The sequence below is a fragment of the Struthio camelus genome, chromosome 2 (assembly GCF_040807025.1).
Source record: "Struthio camelus isolate bStrCam1 chromosome 2, bStrCam1.hap1, whole genome shotgun sequence".
Lineage (NCBI taxonomy): Eukaryota > Metazoa > Chordata > Aves > Struthioniformes > Struthionidae > Struthio > Struthio camelus.
In genome coordinates, this window is record NC_090943.1 from 141,843,740 (window position 1) to 141,858,882 (window position 15,143).

The 15,143-nt window shown below is 39.4% G+C and overlaps 1 protein-coding gene across 5 annotated transcripts in view; it reads left to right on the forward strand.

Moving 5' to 3' along the window:
• Nucleotides 1-1,061: 1,061 nt before the first annotated feature.
• Nucleotides 1,062-15,143, forward strand: part of NOL4 (nucleolar protein 4) — a 197,229-nt gene continuing 183,147 nt past the window's right edge. Inside the window, exon 1 of one of the 5 annotated variants that reach the window (XM_009683064.2) lies at nucleotides 1,062-1,471. In XM_009683064.2, the coding sequence (XP_009681359.2) occupies nucleotides 1,205-1,471 (267 nt within the window). In that variant the 5' untranslated portion in view covers nucleotides 1,062-1,204. Of the gene's footprint in view, nucleotides 1,472-2,151; nucleotides 2,332-15,143 lie in introns of those variants that run through there. The other 4 variants (XM_009683062.2, XM_009683063.2, XM_009683061.2 and 1 more) reach the window with 4 other exon arrangements.

A 15,143-nucleotide genomic window follows, 5' to 3' on the forward strand; every position in this document is an offset into this window, starting at 1 on the left:
GTAGCCAGTTTAGCCCAGAGACCAAAGGATGCCCCGGACCCGAGGAGTCCTACATGTGTGAGCACCATCATTACACTGGCAGAGCAACCGAGAGCCGCCTCCTTTCCTTTACCAACATCCTCCTGGGACTGATCTCTCTCCTCTGGTCCAATATCCGAGCCTATATCGTAGATATATATTTTTTTCCTCCATCTGCTGGGATTGCTAAGTAAATAAATAGATGAAAATTCCTATAAAGGCATCTGAAAATTCAGTGGGACTGAACATGAGGAAGTGAAATGCTCACAGACCATTACAAAATATATATATATATATAAAAATATATATATATACTTAAAATGTGGATTGGATGTATTAGGCTTAGAAAATAGCAGGTAAGAACTTTCTTTCTTTCCAGTACCTTCATGCCCGGAGCAGGGATATCTAAAGCAAAACCGCCCAGCCCTGGAATAAAGGGGGAGCAAAGAGACCAGTTTGCCCTTCAGTGCCTCCTCCATCCTGCACGGTGAGGCTGCTTTAGGGAGAGGCACAGTCCGCCAGGACAGAGACAGAAAGCCTTTCGAGAAGGCAGCTGAGGGCTGCCGGGGTGGAGGAGGGTGGGCTTTTTTTTCTTTCCTTCTTTCCTTTTTTTTTTTTCTCTTTCACCTGCACTATCCTGGGTGAATCCGGGTGCAGCTGATATATGGAAAAAGAAGAAGGATCCGAGTCAATATTTTTTTTCTTCGCTAAGCCAAGGGATAGGATTTTAATTATTTATCCTCCGAACCCTCTCCGGGTAAGACGCTGCTGGAGACAGTGGGATAGTCCTGCCTTGCACAATTATTAAAGAGACCGATCACGTACAGTGGAAGGATAAGAGGAGCCTCCTCGAGACCCGTTTTGCCTCCTGTGATCCGACACAGTTAAAAAAATGAAGGAGAGCATTGCTACACTATTGAATTGATTGCTACCCCCCCTCACCCATCCCCCTTCCCGGCCTCCCCCCCCCCCCCCCGAACCACCACCACAACAAAAAAATCAGCTGGGATCTGCCTGCACCGGGACCTCCTTTCGCTCCGGCTCGGAGGTGGATGCATTTTTCATGAGCGCTAGGTGAACAGGTGCAAAGTGCGTTTGGGCGGCCCGGACCCGGACCCCGGCCCGCTTTCGTGGGGTGCGTGTGTGTCCGTGTGTGTGCATGTGTGTGGGGGGGTACTAGGAGATTATGGAGAGCGGCGACCGGGACATGTACCGCCAGTTTCAAGACTGGTGTCTCAGGACTTACGGGGACTCAGGAAAAACCAAGACGGTGACCCGTAAAAAATACGACCGGATCGTCCAGCTCTTGAATGGCTCCGAGTCGAGCTCCACGGATAATGCCAAATTCAAATTCTGGGTCAAATCTAAAGGCTTCCAGCTCGGCAATTCGGACGAGGTCAGTGGTGGTGCTGGAGGAGGGAAGCAAGTGCTGTACGTGCCAGTCAAAACCACGGTTAGTAGAGAATTGTCTTCCTTGTTCTATGTCGACCGCTGCAGCCCATGCCGGGAGAGAGAGGAAAAGGGGGAGCCACAGCCACAGTTGGCTCGTTTCTCCCTCTTCCCCCAAGTCATCATCACCATGTTGCATTTGCGTGTCACATTATACACTGCTCAGGTCTTTGTGGTCCTTTTCTTGCAAGCGATCACGCACAAAGCGCACCGTGCCGCCCCCGCCTCCCGCGCCGGTGCGGCGGTCCCGGGGAGGGCCATTGTCCCGCCGCCGGCCGCGCTCCTGCCTTTGTGCGCAGGCCGCGCCGCGCCGCGCCGCGCTGCGCTGCGCTGTGCCGCCCGGCCCCGGCCCCGGCCCCGGCCCCGGCCCCGGCCCCGGCCCCGGCCCCGGCGCCCTCGCCGGCCGGCTGCTTCCACGGCGCGCCGCGCCGCGCAGCCCTGCCGGCACAAAGCCAAGCGTGGCGCTGGTCGGTTATTTGGGGGTTTCCCCAGGATATCTTTTTTTTTTTTTTTTCTTTTTTAATTGTTAGACCGCAGCCCTTGAGGCACCGAGCAGCGGGAAGGTGCCTTGCTGGCTCTGAAGTGCGGCTGTGCTATTAAGGGGAGCGGGGAGAGGATGCTCAACAAAGGGAGATGGGTTTCCACATGATCAAATGGTGTATTTTGTTACTCTTTCTGGGATTGCCCAAGTCTCACAGCCATAAAGCTGAAACCCAGTTGATGCGATACAGTAGCGCTGCATCCCTGGCAGGCTCTGAAGCTGCATAGCTAGACGCAGGTCTAACAGCGGAAGAGCTATTATGCTTGGTGGTGGCAGGAGCTACAGATTTTCCTATTTAAGAAGATGGGAACTGTTTGCTACAAGTAGGTTTTGCCTATTGAACTCTCTTCACGTATCATTATTCCTACTTTTTTTATGCTCTAGGTCATATAAGCTAAGCTTCTGGTGGGGGGGGGGGAGTGAGGAGGAGGCTGAAAAGGAAACCCGGCAAATAACAATATTCCTGCCTGGGCATTTGGCTTGGATGTGCAGTACTGTCTTTTGCAGTGGAAGCTTATTCTGACCTAGTGGGAAGGTTCCTGGGTGGCGCAGCAAAGGGGGCTTCTCGGAAAGTATTCTGGGTCTGCTGATGACGTAGGCTGCTGGGGAAATCTGCCTCTCTCTGCTTCACTGAAGTAATAAACCTGGGCATTCCCGGGGGCTGGTTTATATTTGCCCCTTTGTCATCGTTGCCGTCATGGCTGTGAGGAGGCAAAGGAGGGAAATTAATTTTAAGGAGTTTACAAATATGAAGATTGAAAGTGAAAGAGAAGCTCTGGACAGACTTTAATTCCCTCTCTATGGTTTTTATTCACAAAAGTGTTCTAGGTCTGCCTGCAGGTTCAGGTGATTTGATGTGTTTCTTTTCTACAATTAGAGAACAGATTGTTAATTTCTGACCCCAGCAGGTATTGTGGATGAAATTTATTTTTCAGTGAAATTTGAAAACAGATGCATGTTATATGAAATTTGTCTACAACAGAAATCGTCAGTTAGGTTGTTTTTTTTAAATACTTCTTCTGCTAACTGGAATACTATTTTTGAAGAGCCAGCAGGCAGGATTTTATTCCTAAGAGTATTCATTTCACAGTAAATACAAAATGGTAAGCAAATTCAGTATTTTTTGGAGTAAAACTACGTTGACTACGCTAATGAACAGAAGGCTAACTTTAAGCTTAGAGATGGAATTTAAGAATTAAGTGGCATTCTGGGCCTGTGAAACAAAAGATTTTTCGGTGATCATCAATTTGTTTATTTCCTCTCACCTTTGCTAGGCCATGAAAGCTTGGAATCCCACCGTGCGTCCCCTCTTCTATTTTATTTTCAGATCAAATGTTCACATTTTTTCTTTACTTATTTTCTTTAGAGATTTCAATCAGGGGTCGAGCTCCTTCCTGGTCTTACCTTTGTGGCAAATCATAACTTCAGCTGTGAGTGTCTGTGTATGTTTCTACATACACATATACGTATTCATACTCATGTAGAAATAACTACCTTTAAATAGTTTTAACAACCAAGCAGCCCTCATAACAAAAGGAAGGAAAGCTATTATGACAGATATATAAACAGTTTCAGAATATCTGTACATTATGTGAACAAAAACATGTAAATCCTTATGCAAAAGGTCTTGCATTTTAGGTAAAATTTCTTCCTTCCTTCCTTCCTTTTTGCTTGCTTCCTCTAACCTGTTAGCCAGCATAAATGAGAAAAGGTTATTCTCAGCGTTCTTATACAACCATCAGCTCTGAGGAACAAGTGCTCCCCTCCCTCCTAAAAACAGGAAGCTAGTGTCACCATCCAATCACCAAATGCAGGGGAGTGATTTAAGTAGATCTTAAATAGCGTGGCAGTAGATCTTGATAGTTTGGCAACTATTTGTATGAGCTACTGCTAGGAAAGGGTCAGTGTGCAGCAGGTGCTGAATTCTCCAAAACAACCCGTTGTACACAATATGGATGCAGTTCCTATCCCAGAGAAAGCCAGTGGCAAAGCTCCTATCGACTTAAACAGGCCTAGGATTTCACCCAGCCTGAAATGATAACGTATAGAGGAAATACAGGATTTTCATTGGACAAGTAATTGTTGGTAAGCCTTAAAAGCCCATTTTCTCATTTCCTTAACTCTTCCTGGTTAAAGTTTATTAACGTATGACCGTTTAGAACTATCCACCTTGTTTTGTTATTTTTGTCTCACTGTTATCACATATATTTGAAATTGTCCAGTCCACAGAGAGAGACACAAACAGTATCAGATCCCCAAACAGTGATTCCCTCCCTCATCCTCTCCCTCTTCTGTCTATCACTCGATCTCACCATAGGTAAAAGTAATTTCAATTTAAAATTAATCACTGCTGGCAGCGTGAGCACTCCCTCTGTAATAACAGGATGGATGGATAGTAGTGGAATTTGGACTCTAAAGTCACAAGCTGGTCAAAAACAAGCAAATAGTATTAAAATACTTTGTTTGGAATTATTCTCTCCTTGAAGCTTTAAGATTTGTTGTTCAGCTTTGCTGTCAGCCAGAGAGATTTGCTCCTGATGGTGCTGTAATCCACTGCTGCTGGTAATTAGACATCATTACTGCTGCGTTAAAGGGAAAGAGAGAAGGAGAGAGGACAGGCTGGGGCTAATTAACTACTTGATTCTAATGAAAGAAAGAGAGCCTGATAGCAACTGGGAGGTTGCACCGGAACAGGATAGATGTACAACACAGACTTAATTGAAGCAAGGGTATCTTGCAGGCTTACAGTAGCTGAAGCTTGGTCTACTTTCATGCTCTGTGGACAGCAGCACACTAGGTTTTATTCTGTTTTTTCCCTTGCCTGGATGGTGAGTAGCTCAAATTCTCAGGCCTACCTTAAATATCAATTTTAAGGATGCCAGCAAAGAGAGTGCCTGGGTGATTATGGGTTGGCTTTATCTATTTTACTGGTATGGTCTCCTCAAGAGCAACAGGAACAAATCAATTTCTGAACATTCACATCCCTCTGTGGCCTAGGAGATGCACTTTTGGTCACCAAGCAACAACATCCCCTGCAAAACAGCCATTTTAGGTCCAGAGTGGGACAATACACAGAAAGGTATTTGTACATGCAGCCCAGTGAATATTTCACTTCTGCAACTTTTCAGATTGCTGCTGTTATTGTCATATGTTTTCCTCCTTTAAGCCCAAGCTGCACTTCATGAGAATTGTGAAATGATGCCTAGCCTAGATACACTGTATAAATGTGTTAGACCAAGAAATATGCCAAATGGCTGACAGTAATTAGTATCAACTTTTAATGGTTGGTACTCCCGATCCCTAAGAATGTGCAGAATTAACATCACTAATATAGCATCTTTTTAAACAGTATACACGATTTTTATGATTTTGGGGGGTATTTTCTGCAAAGCTCTTTTTCTGGAATTACTTATTCATTAGCAACTTGAGAACAAAGAAATACAAATTTATTTTCACCACTTTTCTTTCTCTTGCTTTATGTTTTTCATAGTCAGATATATGGCTCCTAAAATCAGCCTTAATTTAAAAATATATAAGTTACAAAAGAAGGACCCAAGCCGTATCAGTAGATTCTAAACCGAACTTTTCTTTAAAAAAGAAGGGCCTACATGTTTGCAAGGATATGTCTCAAAGTATGGAATACAAGCTGTATTAGCAAACTGAGGACTGCAGCCTCAAAGGCCAGTTTCTGATTGCCTTTGTCATTGTTAATTTCAAAAAATTTCGCTGACTTAAATCACAAGCCTAACGTATGAATTTTCCTGTGTCGTCTTTTATAAACATTATAACTATAAACATAGAATGAACTTTCATTCAGAAACAAAATTATGTTTAGTTTATTTAAATCATTGTATCTTCCAGGAGGATCTGGTACCTCTTGGATTTCTGCTAGCAGAACAGGGGGGTGCTCTACAGGTGTAGGGCTGTACTACTGGACCTGATTACAGGATTTAGGGCTTAAAAATGACAGGCTAGTGAGTTCTATGGAATAGGGTGCATCCCAGCCCACCTTGTTCTATTATTGATGAAAAATAGTAGATTGAAATGCAAGTGTATTGTTCATTTGATTTTATATAGATGACTTTATGAACAATAACATGTAAGAAAAAATCACAGTATAAATAGCTTATATATCAAACATGGAGTTTTAAATTATCTTACGTTTTAAATTATGTTCATTCTTTTGGGACATTTTAGAGCAATTGAAAATATGCAGCTTTGCTTCATTACATTTCTATTCTTGTAGCCATCAATATTAAAAATTAATAAAAGAGTTTCGGTAGCTCTGTAGCCTACTGAACTGTCCGCACATAATGGGAATAAGTATCACATAAAGGTGAGGTTGAGAGTGGGCTATAATTCATCCCAAGGTACAATTCTGCAGTAGTTTACAGTCTTGTTAAATGCACCTTCCAGGCTCAAAAGCCTGAATACAGTAAAACCCCGCAGCATCCATCCCATTCTAACTGTCCTTCACGTTTTCCTTAGCCATTGTTCAGGTCTTCAGAGCTTTGTCTCCTCCAGCTACCCACACCCTCTATCCTGCTGTTTTCAGACCTCCCAATGGACTCTGTGAGGAGGGAAGCTGGTGAATCAGACAGACTGTTGGAAAATGGTCATAGCAGATGGAACAAAATGGTTTAGTTGGCAACTCTTAATGTAGGCATTCAGCTAAGTGTGCATGAATAAAGAGAATAACTGTCCTGAAATTTAAAAATGTTAAAGTGGCCATATGTAAGATGCTATCTCCACATGTGTGTATGTGTGAGGGAAGCAAAGAGAGAAGGATTTGGGATATCATGGTAACAATGTTGAGCTAGAATTTTCCAAAGAAAGATGAGTCAAAGAGAGTAAATTTTTTAAAAGAGAACATTTTGAAGTGCTTCCTCTGTAAAACTAGAAAATATTACTTTATTAGAACTTAGAATTACTAGTTAGAATTACTTAGAAAGATAAAATAGGGTCTATAGGTGTTCTATGAAGTGACAATGTGCCAAAAGTAGACATTTGATTAAAGTGAGTAACACGGGGACTTTGTCTTTTCAGTGTAGCAATACAAAGTAAAAAAAAAAAAAAAACAACAAACCTACCCCTACTAATATATCCACTCTATATATGCATACATACAGCGAAAGACAGAATGACAGATTCAATGCTGTCGCCCAGTAAAGGTCAAGCGTGTAGCTTGAAAGCCCAAATCTTTGCAGTGATCAAAAAAACCCTTCCAGTTTAATTTTCAGGCTGCTGAGAACCTTTGCTGAGAAGACTGAGGCGATAGTGAACTTGATTCTTTGCTGTTTTACCTCAGTCTCTTGTCAGTGAAGCTGCATTAGATTCAGTAATAACGTAGCATGGTGGAGACTCCAGCTCAGACACTTTAATGCTTATTTTCTTCAAAGGTACCAAGTATTCTTTCTGTAGCTACCTAAGGGTGTTATGATTAATGAAAAGTTAGAAGGTATTTGCTAGCAGGTTAGTGCTAGACTGGGCTGATGTGCATCAGTACAACATAATGGTATTTTTCAGATTTTTTTATGCTGATAGCATTCCCCCTCCCCGCCCCCCAACTTCTGGCGGGTTCACCATTGTTCTTGTTCTGCACTCTGTACAGAACAGAGATGCAGTCTGGAGAGACTACACGTATATATGCATAAAAACTTCATGTGGGAGTTTTGGTTTGCTTTTTGAAAGAAGGCAACCAGCAGCTGCTGGTTCTGGTCTGGAGAAAGTTATTTGCGTCCTGAGCTTCTGAGAATGCAGCAAACAGCCGTCAAGAGTTTTCTGGTAAAAGAGGAATAAAACAAACAGGAGAAATGTTGAGGAGAGATTTAAGTGAGGTAGATGTGGAGAAAGATGAAAAGATAGCATGGCAGTAAACACTCTCCAGGAAGATCCTACCAGATTCTTATCCTTCAGGCCTCCCATGCATCACAGAGCATCACAGGAATCTTTTGCTCTTTGCTGAATAGGTTGAACTTACTCAGCACAGCTTCCAAAATGAGTAGAGCTTTCCAGAACATAGACGATGTTTTGATTTTGCGTATGTCATTTAAACCTGCTAGAAGCCTCTCTAACTTGAGAAAGCTCAGGAGATATCAGCTAGTACATGAAAGTTATGTTTGTATTGTCCTGCAGCAGCAGTGAAAGTAATGCTGTAGCTTTTTAAAATTAAGTTTTTGTTCTATTTAAGTAGATAAGCCTCACAACCTTACATTGCTGCTAGCAAGGAATTTTCTTACTGGCCTATGAACACAACATAACCAGATAGGCAAGAACGACTTCTACAAGTTAGATAGTTAAATATTCTGAATGCAATGGACTTGCACAGAAATCACCAGGTCTTGTACGATATCATTTTTATTGCAGATACTGTATACGTTGACGGTTACTGACAGTTACTATGTGAATGTGCAGGGACTAAAGCTAGTTGCTTAAATGGAAGGCAGAATTTGAATCATTTACTTGTGTGTGTGGATACCCTTCAACTTAAGGGCTATCTGTAGTGAATGTTTTACTTAAAAAAATCTAATCTATGCTAGAGTTGACCTCAAGAAAATACTTTTTTTTCCCAGAAATAAATATTCTGTATAGACTTGGAAGGGTAATTTTTACTAACTGAGCTATCTGAGCCTAGGATGAAACTCATTCAACCTTTTTCATTTAAGAGACTATAATTAAGCTCCTCCAGTAAATGAAATCTTACCAGTAAGATCCTGTGTCTGAAAGTTTTGTAAATTTTGTTACGCCAAAGATTTTAATGTAACATGAGACTGACACTGTAATGTTTTGACTGTACTTAAGAATACGTATGGGGTGACATCCCCTTATACTTAAAATGACTTTGACTTGAACTCACAGTACAATCTTTGAATGAGTAAAGTAAGTTTTGTGATTGCTCTGTGTTGCCTGTGGACCTAGGTATACCAGTAGGAACACTGCCAAGTGATTTTGTACAAGATCTTTGTTCAAGGTAGACTCAAAGCTGAAGCAACTGCCGCTAAATCATGACTTTCCTGTACGGTAACGCAGCAGTTGCATTGGTGCCTGGAAAATCAAACTTATGAATGGACCAATGTTCACTACCCTGAGCTGACAGAAGCTGAATAGTAAGCAAATAATTATACAATTTTTTAAATGCATCAAGAGAAGTACAGCTAAGGTATGGCCAGAGGTTTCAGCAGACAGCAAAGACCATCAGAAATGCATTTTTCACTGCCTATCTTCTGTGCTGTGGGTGATAAGGAAATACCTACAGATTACATACATGACATATCTAAAGATTACATTTTTCAGGTGATGAAACTGAAGAATTGTTGTCAGAAATAGAGGACTAAAAAGAGGTGATGGCAACTCCAGATGTTAATTGCAGTATATCACCAGGACTAATACAAATCTAGGACCACTCAAGAAGTTAAGAGTGAAATAACTAAAATATATTAAAATATATCATTTGCCACTATATACAGCAATGATACTGGAGTATGGCTAAAAATCTATTTAAAAAAAAAGGGTGGTAAAGACAGTTCACTCACAGAAATGACAGACCAATGAACCATATTTCGACACCAGCAAAAATCAATAAGAAAATCATTAAAATAAAGTTAAGTGTCCATATGAACTGTACCTGTTTGATGCAACTAGTCTGGATTTTGTAAGGGTTAACTATGTTTTTCTAACCTGTCAGATGTTCAAAAGCCTTTTAAAAATAATGTTCAGGTCAAAATTTGGTTTTGGCTTCCTTTTGAAACAAAAGGAATCTGATACTGACTTTACTAAAGCAGGGTTGAAACTCCAGATAGGATGACATAAATTAAGGTTGGTGAAGAGTTGGGAAACCATAGGAAGTGTTTGACAGCTATGCAAATGCAACCCAATGTATACATGTGTGTGTATATACATGTATATATACCCAAATATACATACACACGCATATATGTCTACATAACCCAGATAACTGAAGGGGTTTCAACATTTGGTGGAGATGCAAATTAAGTTAAGCAAGTTAAGGAAGAACTGGGAGGGAAAACAGAAATATCATAATAAAGGAAAAAAGGAGGAATCATGGCAGGCAGAATTCCCTGCAGACCATTGCCAGAAAATTTACCTTTTATGCCACTGCCATTGTGATATTAGCTTTCTGAAATGATAAGAAGAATTCAGGCTTTTCAATCGTATTTGAAATTTACAGATTTGGCATAACCTCTCAAGGGAAATATTTAGGAATAATTTCAAACAAATCAGTGGGCACACCCTTCTTAGTGCATAGCAGGAGTAACAAAAATCAGCAATAGGAAGGGGATAGAGAAGATTTTGAAAACATATTCTTCTCATTTAATTAAATAGTATGTCCTTGCCTTTAATAATATGCTCAGTGTATTTACCTCATTTCCAAAAGGTCATAACAGAGATGAAAGTTCCAGGGAAGCTAACTAAGCTAATTAAGGAAAAGGGGTGCTTCCAAAAGAACTACATTTTAATAGTTAAATCACACAGAGAGCTGAACATTAAGAGAAAATGCACAGCAGAAAACAGACATAAAAAGTTCAGAGATATGGTGTGATATAAAGACTAATGCTTAGCAGAAAGAAAACTTACCAGCCCCCCTTTTTAACCCTATTCCATCTTGTAAGAATATTTTGACAATTAAGAGGTAAACACCTAGGTCATTGTTTTATAACACTTAATGGTGGGAGTGGAAAGTCTGCATTGCAGCCCCCAGAGAAATTCTGATTGATTCAGCTGGAATTTCTTCCAAGGATTTCACAAGAGAGTGATAGCTCCACGGCTCTTTGTAAGGATGCAGTATTGCTCTGTATGTCAGTTCAGCTTTGCTGGCTGGTGCAGAACAGAGGACAAGGTTATTCCTGCCTTTCTGTTCCCCTAGGACTGCTGGCACCGGTGATGGCACTTACCTGGAACAACATGGCTTATTGTTACATAGAATCAAGGAACACCTCCATAGGTTTTCCCCACAGAGTGTTTATCAGGGTTAGTTGTATTCTAGCCCATACAGTCAACACAAGGAAAGACGTGTGGAGTGTCCTGAAATCCCAGCATCTTCCTGTTCCCTTCCCCTACATACTGGATTTCAGTATTGGTGGTGGCCCCAACACTCATGATCTTGTTTCATGTCTAGTTCTCAGAATAGCTTAGTAAGTTTTAGGTATGTATTTTGATGTTGGCAGAAGCTAAGAGACAAAAATATTGTCATTACTGCATAATGCAATTGGATGCATCATATTTTGTTTCGGGATATATTTGTTAATTTACTAATTACTGACCTCTGAAACATCTTTTATAGACTCCCTTGGAGACTGGAACTAGGTGGTTCATCGGTCAGTTTGACAGTAGCAGTTTCTATGACTCGTTGCTGTAGTGATATTATTAGTCTGGAAGAAGGAAGGGTATTGTTATTTTTCAAGCTCTGGCACAATCCTACGTAGACTAGTGCACAGCATCACAGTGATTTAGACAAACTTTGCAATGAACTACCTTTATTTTCCAATTTACTCTATTTCTGATGAAAACTAACATGTTGTTTTCACCTCAACATTTTTGACTACTTGTTGTCCTAGCATTTTCTATTGCAGCTTGTTGCAGCTATTTCCAAACTCTTAATATGATGAGAAGGGAAAAAAAAAAGGGAAAAAAAGAGCAGAATTATTTTAGAATTAATTGCGAATATGAGAAAAAAAATCACCTCTTTCAAACGGAGAGGATTCCTGGAAGACTTTAGTTTAGACCAGCCTTACCAGCAAGTGTGGCATATATGTATTTAGATGACTTGTCCCACTGCATTTCTCAAAAAATAGCAACAGGAAAGAATAAAGAATGTAACTCATTCTTTTCTCCCTTAATATAGCCATAGTCGTAGATTTATTTTTTTACATCTTTTGATAGCCTCTGTCTCTTAGCAAAGCCCCACAGCCATGGTTGCCATAAAGTTAAAGAATTTCATTCGCAGCAAGCAAACAGCTTAGCCTTCTTTTAATGAACTCTGTCCTTTTATTACTATCTTTTTTTTTTTTTTAATAGTACTTACAATGAATATCAGGGGTCAGTCTAAAACCTATAGTTCAGACAGACCATATTCTCTTTACCCTTTTTGTCTCAATTTGGGACTATCCAACAAGGAGACAATACAGTAAGCTACGTATGGATGCAGCAGCAAAAACACAAATTTCTCGATAGGATGTATGCTGTAAGTTCATTGGACTTTCACACTCCTTTTTTAGAAAACCTACACAGATAAATCATCTGCTTCATTTTGCTAGTATCAGCTAACAGTACAGCTGAGAGATGAATTTGGCATATAGTGAGTTTTCAAGGAGTTAAATTTCCAGTGAAATAAATAGTAAAGCAATAAAAATAAAGCTATTTTAGAGCAAAATAAAGCTAGTTAAAATACAACTTTTTTTTTCTTTTTTAATTGCCCTTCTAGATAGCAAATTCTAATAATATTCTCTCCAAATCAGCCCAATTTTGGCAAGATGCATTGGACTTCGAGGAAGTTGTAGAACTGAAAATATTATTTTTACTTGTTTTCCTACTTGAATCCTACGTTTTCTACTTGAACCCAGAAAATGATATTCAAAAAATGACTACAAGAAAACACTCTTAAATGGGAGAAAAAAATAACAGGTAGAATATTTTAATTTAATAGAATTCTAATGAACTGTGGCTTTTCCACTGTTCATCTTCAAAATTTAAGACATTTATATGTAGTTACCAGATTTTTTTCAAGAAATAAATGTTAAGTCAGGACACTTTTCACAAATACAGACTTAAAAAATTTTAACAGATTTTCATTATCATGTTTGCTGTAATTTTAAAGCAGGTAAACAAAGGACAACGGAGATGGTTATGTTAAAATATTTTAAAATTGATTAGTAATTTGCCTAGTAGATCCAAAGAGTGAAATAACTGATCTACAGAAGAGCTGAAAAACTGTAGCTGCAGGAGTTGGAAGGAGCCAAGCTGGTGAAATATAAGACGCTATGAAGGCCCAATTCTGTCATCCTAAGTTGCACTGGATAAAAACCACTCCTGGGATAGGACAACCAGACAGCCTATGAATCACTTTTTGGCACAAAGATTATGCCCCTGTTTTGAAGGCATAATGCAGTTCCTCAGTGATGCTTAGCCTTTATAATGGCCAGTGCCCAAGGGAGAAATACAGCCATAGAGCTTCCGCCATGTGTGCTCTATATCCAGATCATTTGATATCAGTTGACTGAGTGGCAATGATGGAGTTCTAATCAGGATACATTCAAATAAAGTTTTTCTATTTATAAATAATAATTTACTCACAAGAAGTATTTAATAAATGCATAAATGTGTTTATAAAATGTATAAAAATGCCTAGAAAGTTTAATTTCAGTATGGCCAAATTCACCTGTCAAGTAATTCTAGCAGTAACTTGCCCCTTCCTCTTTGGTTATGACAGGATCTTATGAAATGCCTTACTTAAGTTTATCACAGTACACTGCACAGACGGCTCTCAGTTATACAAACCTCCATATTCTGACTGTTTAGGGAGGGAAAAACTGAGCTGGAGAGTGAGTTTAATCTCAGTCCTTTAAATTCTACATATATTTAAGTACATTAAAAATGCCTATGTCATAATTTCCCCTTCCTAACTAAACATATGCAACACATACACTTTTTCTCAATTATATTGTTGGGGTAGTTTGTTTATTTTTTTGTAAGTATTCTCCCTTCTCAATGGGCTTTGCATCAGGACATCTACTGTAGGAGAAAGTGCAGATTTCTTTCCCTGTTCCCCGTCTCTTTGAGCTATATTTATGTTAGAAAAATGCTGCTTACAGTAAGACTGAAGCAAAGTGAGATGAGAGAAGAAATGGAGGAAAGTGTTAAAGAAAACAGAAGATAAACAAACTTTAAGTTAGTTTCCTGTGAGGTCATCCTCAAGGAAGAAAGTCAGCTTTGGCAGAAGTAGAGAGTAGGCAAAGTTAAATGAGCCTAGAAAACACATACTGCAAATTTTATAATAACAATAATAAAGCCAGTGAAGTAAACTAGGGTAAAATAAGTAAGATGCTTCCTGTTAATCTGGTAATAAACCTACTGTTGATCTTCAGCATCAATATTTATGCAGCTAAGCATACCTGTTGACCACATCTATAAACATAGAACAATCGTAATATATTAATCATCTAATAATTAAAACTGCCTGGAAAATGTGAGGAAGATGAAATATGACTACTTGTTTGCATTTTTCACTGAAATTTCATTTCAGTAAAATTTTGAATAAATTCAGTGTTAAGTACTACTGCATTTTATTTCAAATTTCCTAGTTCACTATTCAACTTAAAATCGAAGTTATTTTTTAACTTAATGAGTATCACAATGTGATTAGCACAAAGTTAACTAAGCAGAATCTTGCTAGACACTAAAAAGTTTGTCTTTATACAAATATGGAAATAATTAATATGAGTGTTAGATATACCTTGCAGTTGGAATCTGCACGCGTTCATCATTGCGTAATAGCCCCAATATCTCTTTGACGTCTGTTGTGCTACATATCTTGACTCTTGACATTTCTGTCTTTGCTGCTGCAGATTATTATTGACTAATAGGCACAGAACTGTTTTTTACTTATTTTGTCTTTATTTCCAGACTTTGAGGCCTGCTGTTTCTTACTTTGAATTTCAATCCAATGGCAGGTGCCAAGATTGGAATGTATATTACATATGGGCAGTAGGATCAGCACCCTTGTGCAACATTAGCTGAACTGAGCCACTCACTGTCTTGGCTGCATTTTAATATTTGTAATCTTTCTTTGGAAGGAACGCTATTTTGGTGAGCAACCAGATGCAGTTTAAGCTGCATACAAAAGGAGATCCAGAAATGGGTTTCTAAATCTAGGCTTCTGTAAAATTAAAAAAAAAATCACACACAGAAACACATAACTGGAGAACCTATTAGGTCCAATCCACCCACAACCATCTGGAGCAATAAGTTATCTATCTTATTTATTTATCTAAACAAAACTTTGGACATGATATGAGCAGAAATATGGTGAATATGTTTGAGCTGAAATAATTTGGGTACATTAATCTTTTCAAATGTCCAAGGCCAAGAAGACTGATTTTTAAGAATTACTGAATGCCAT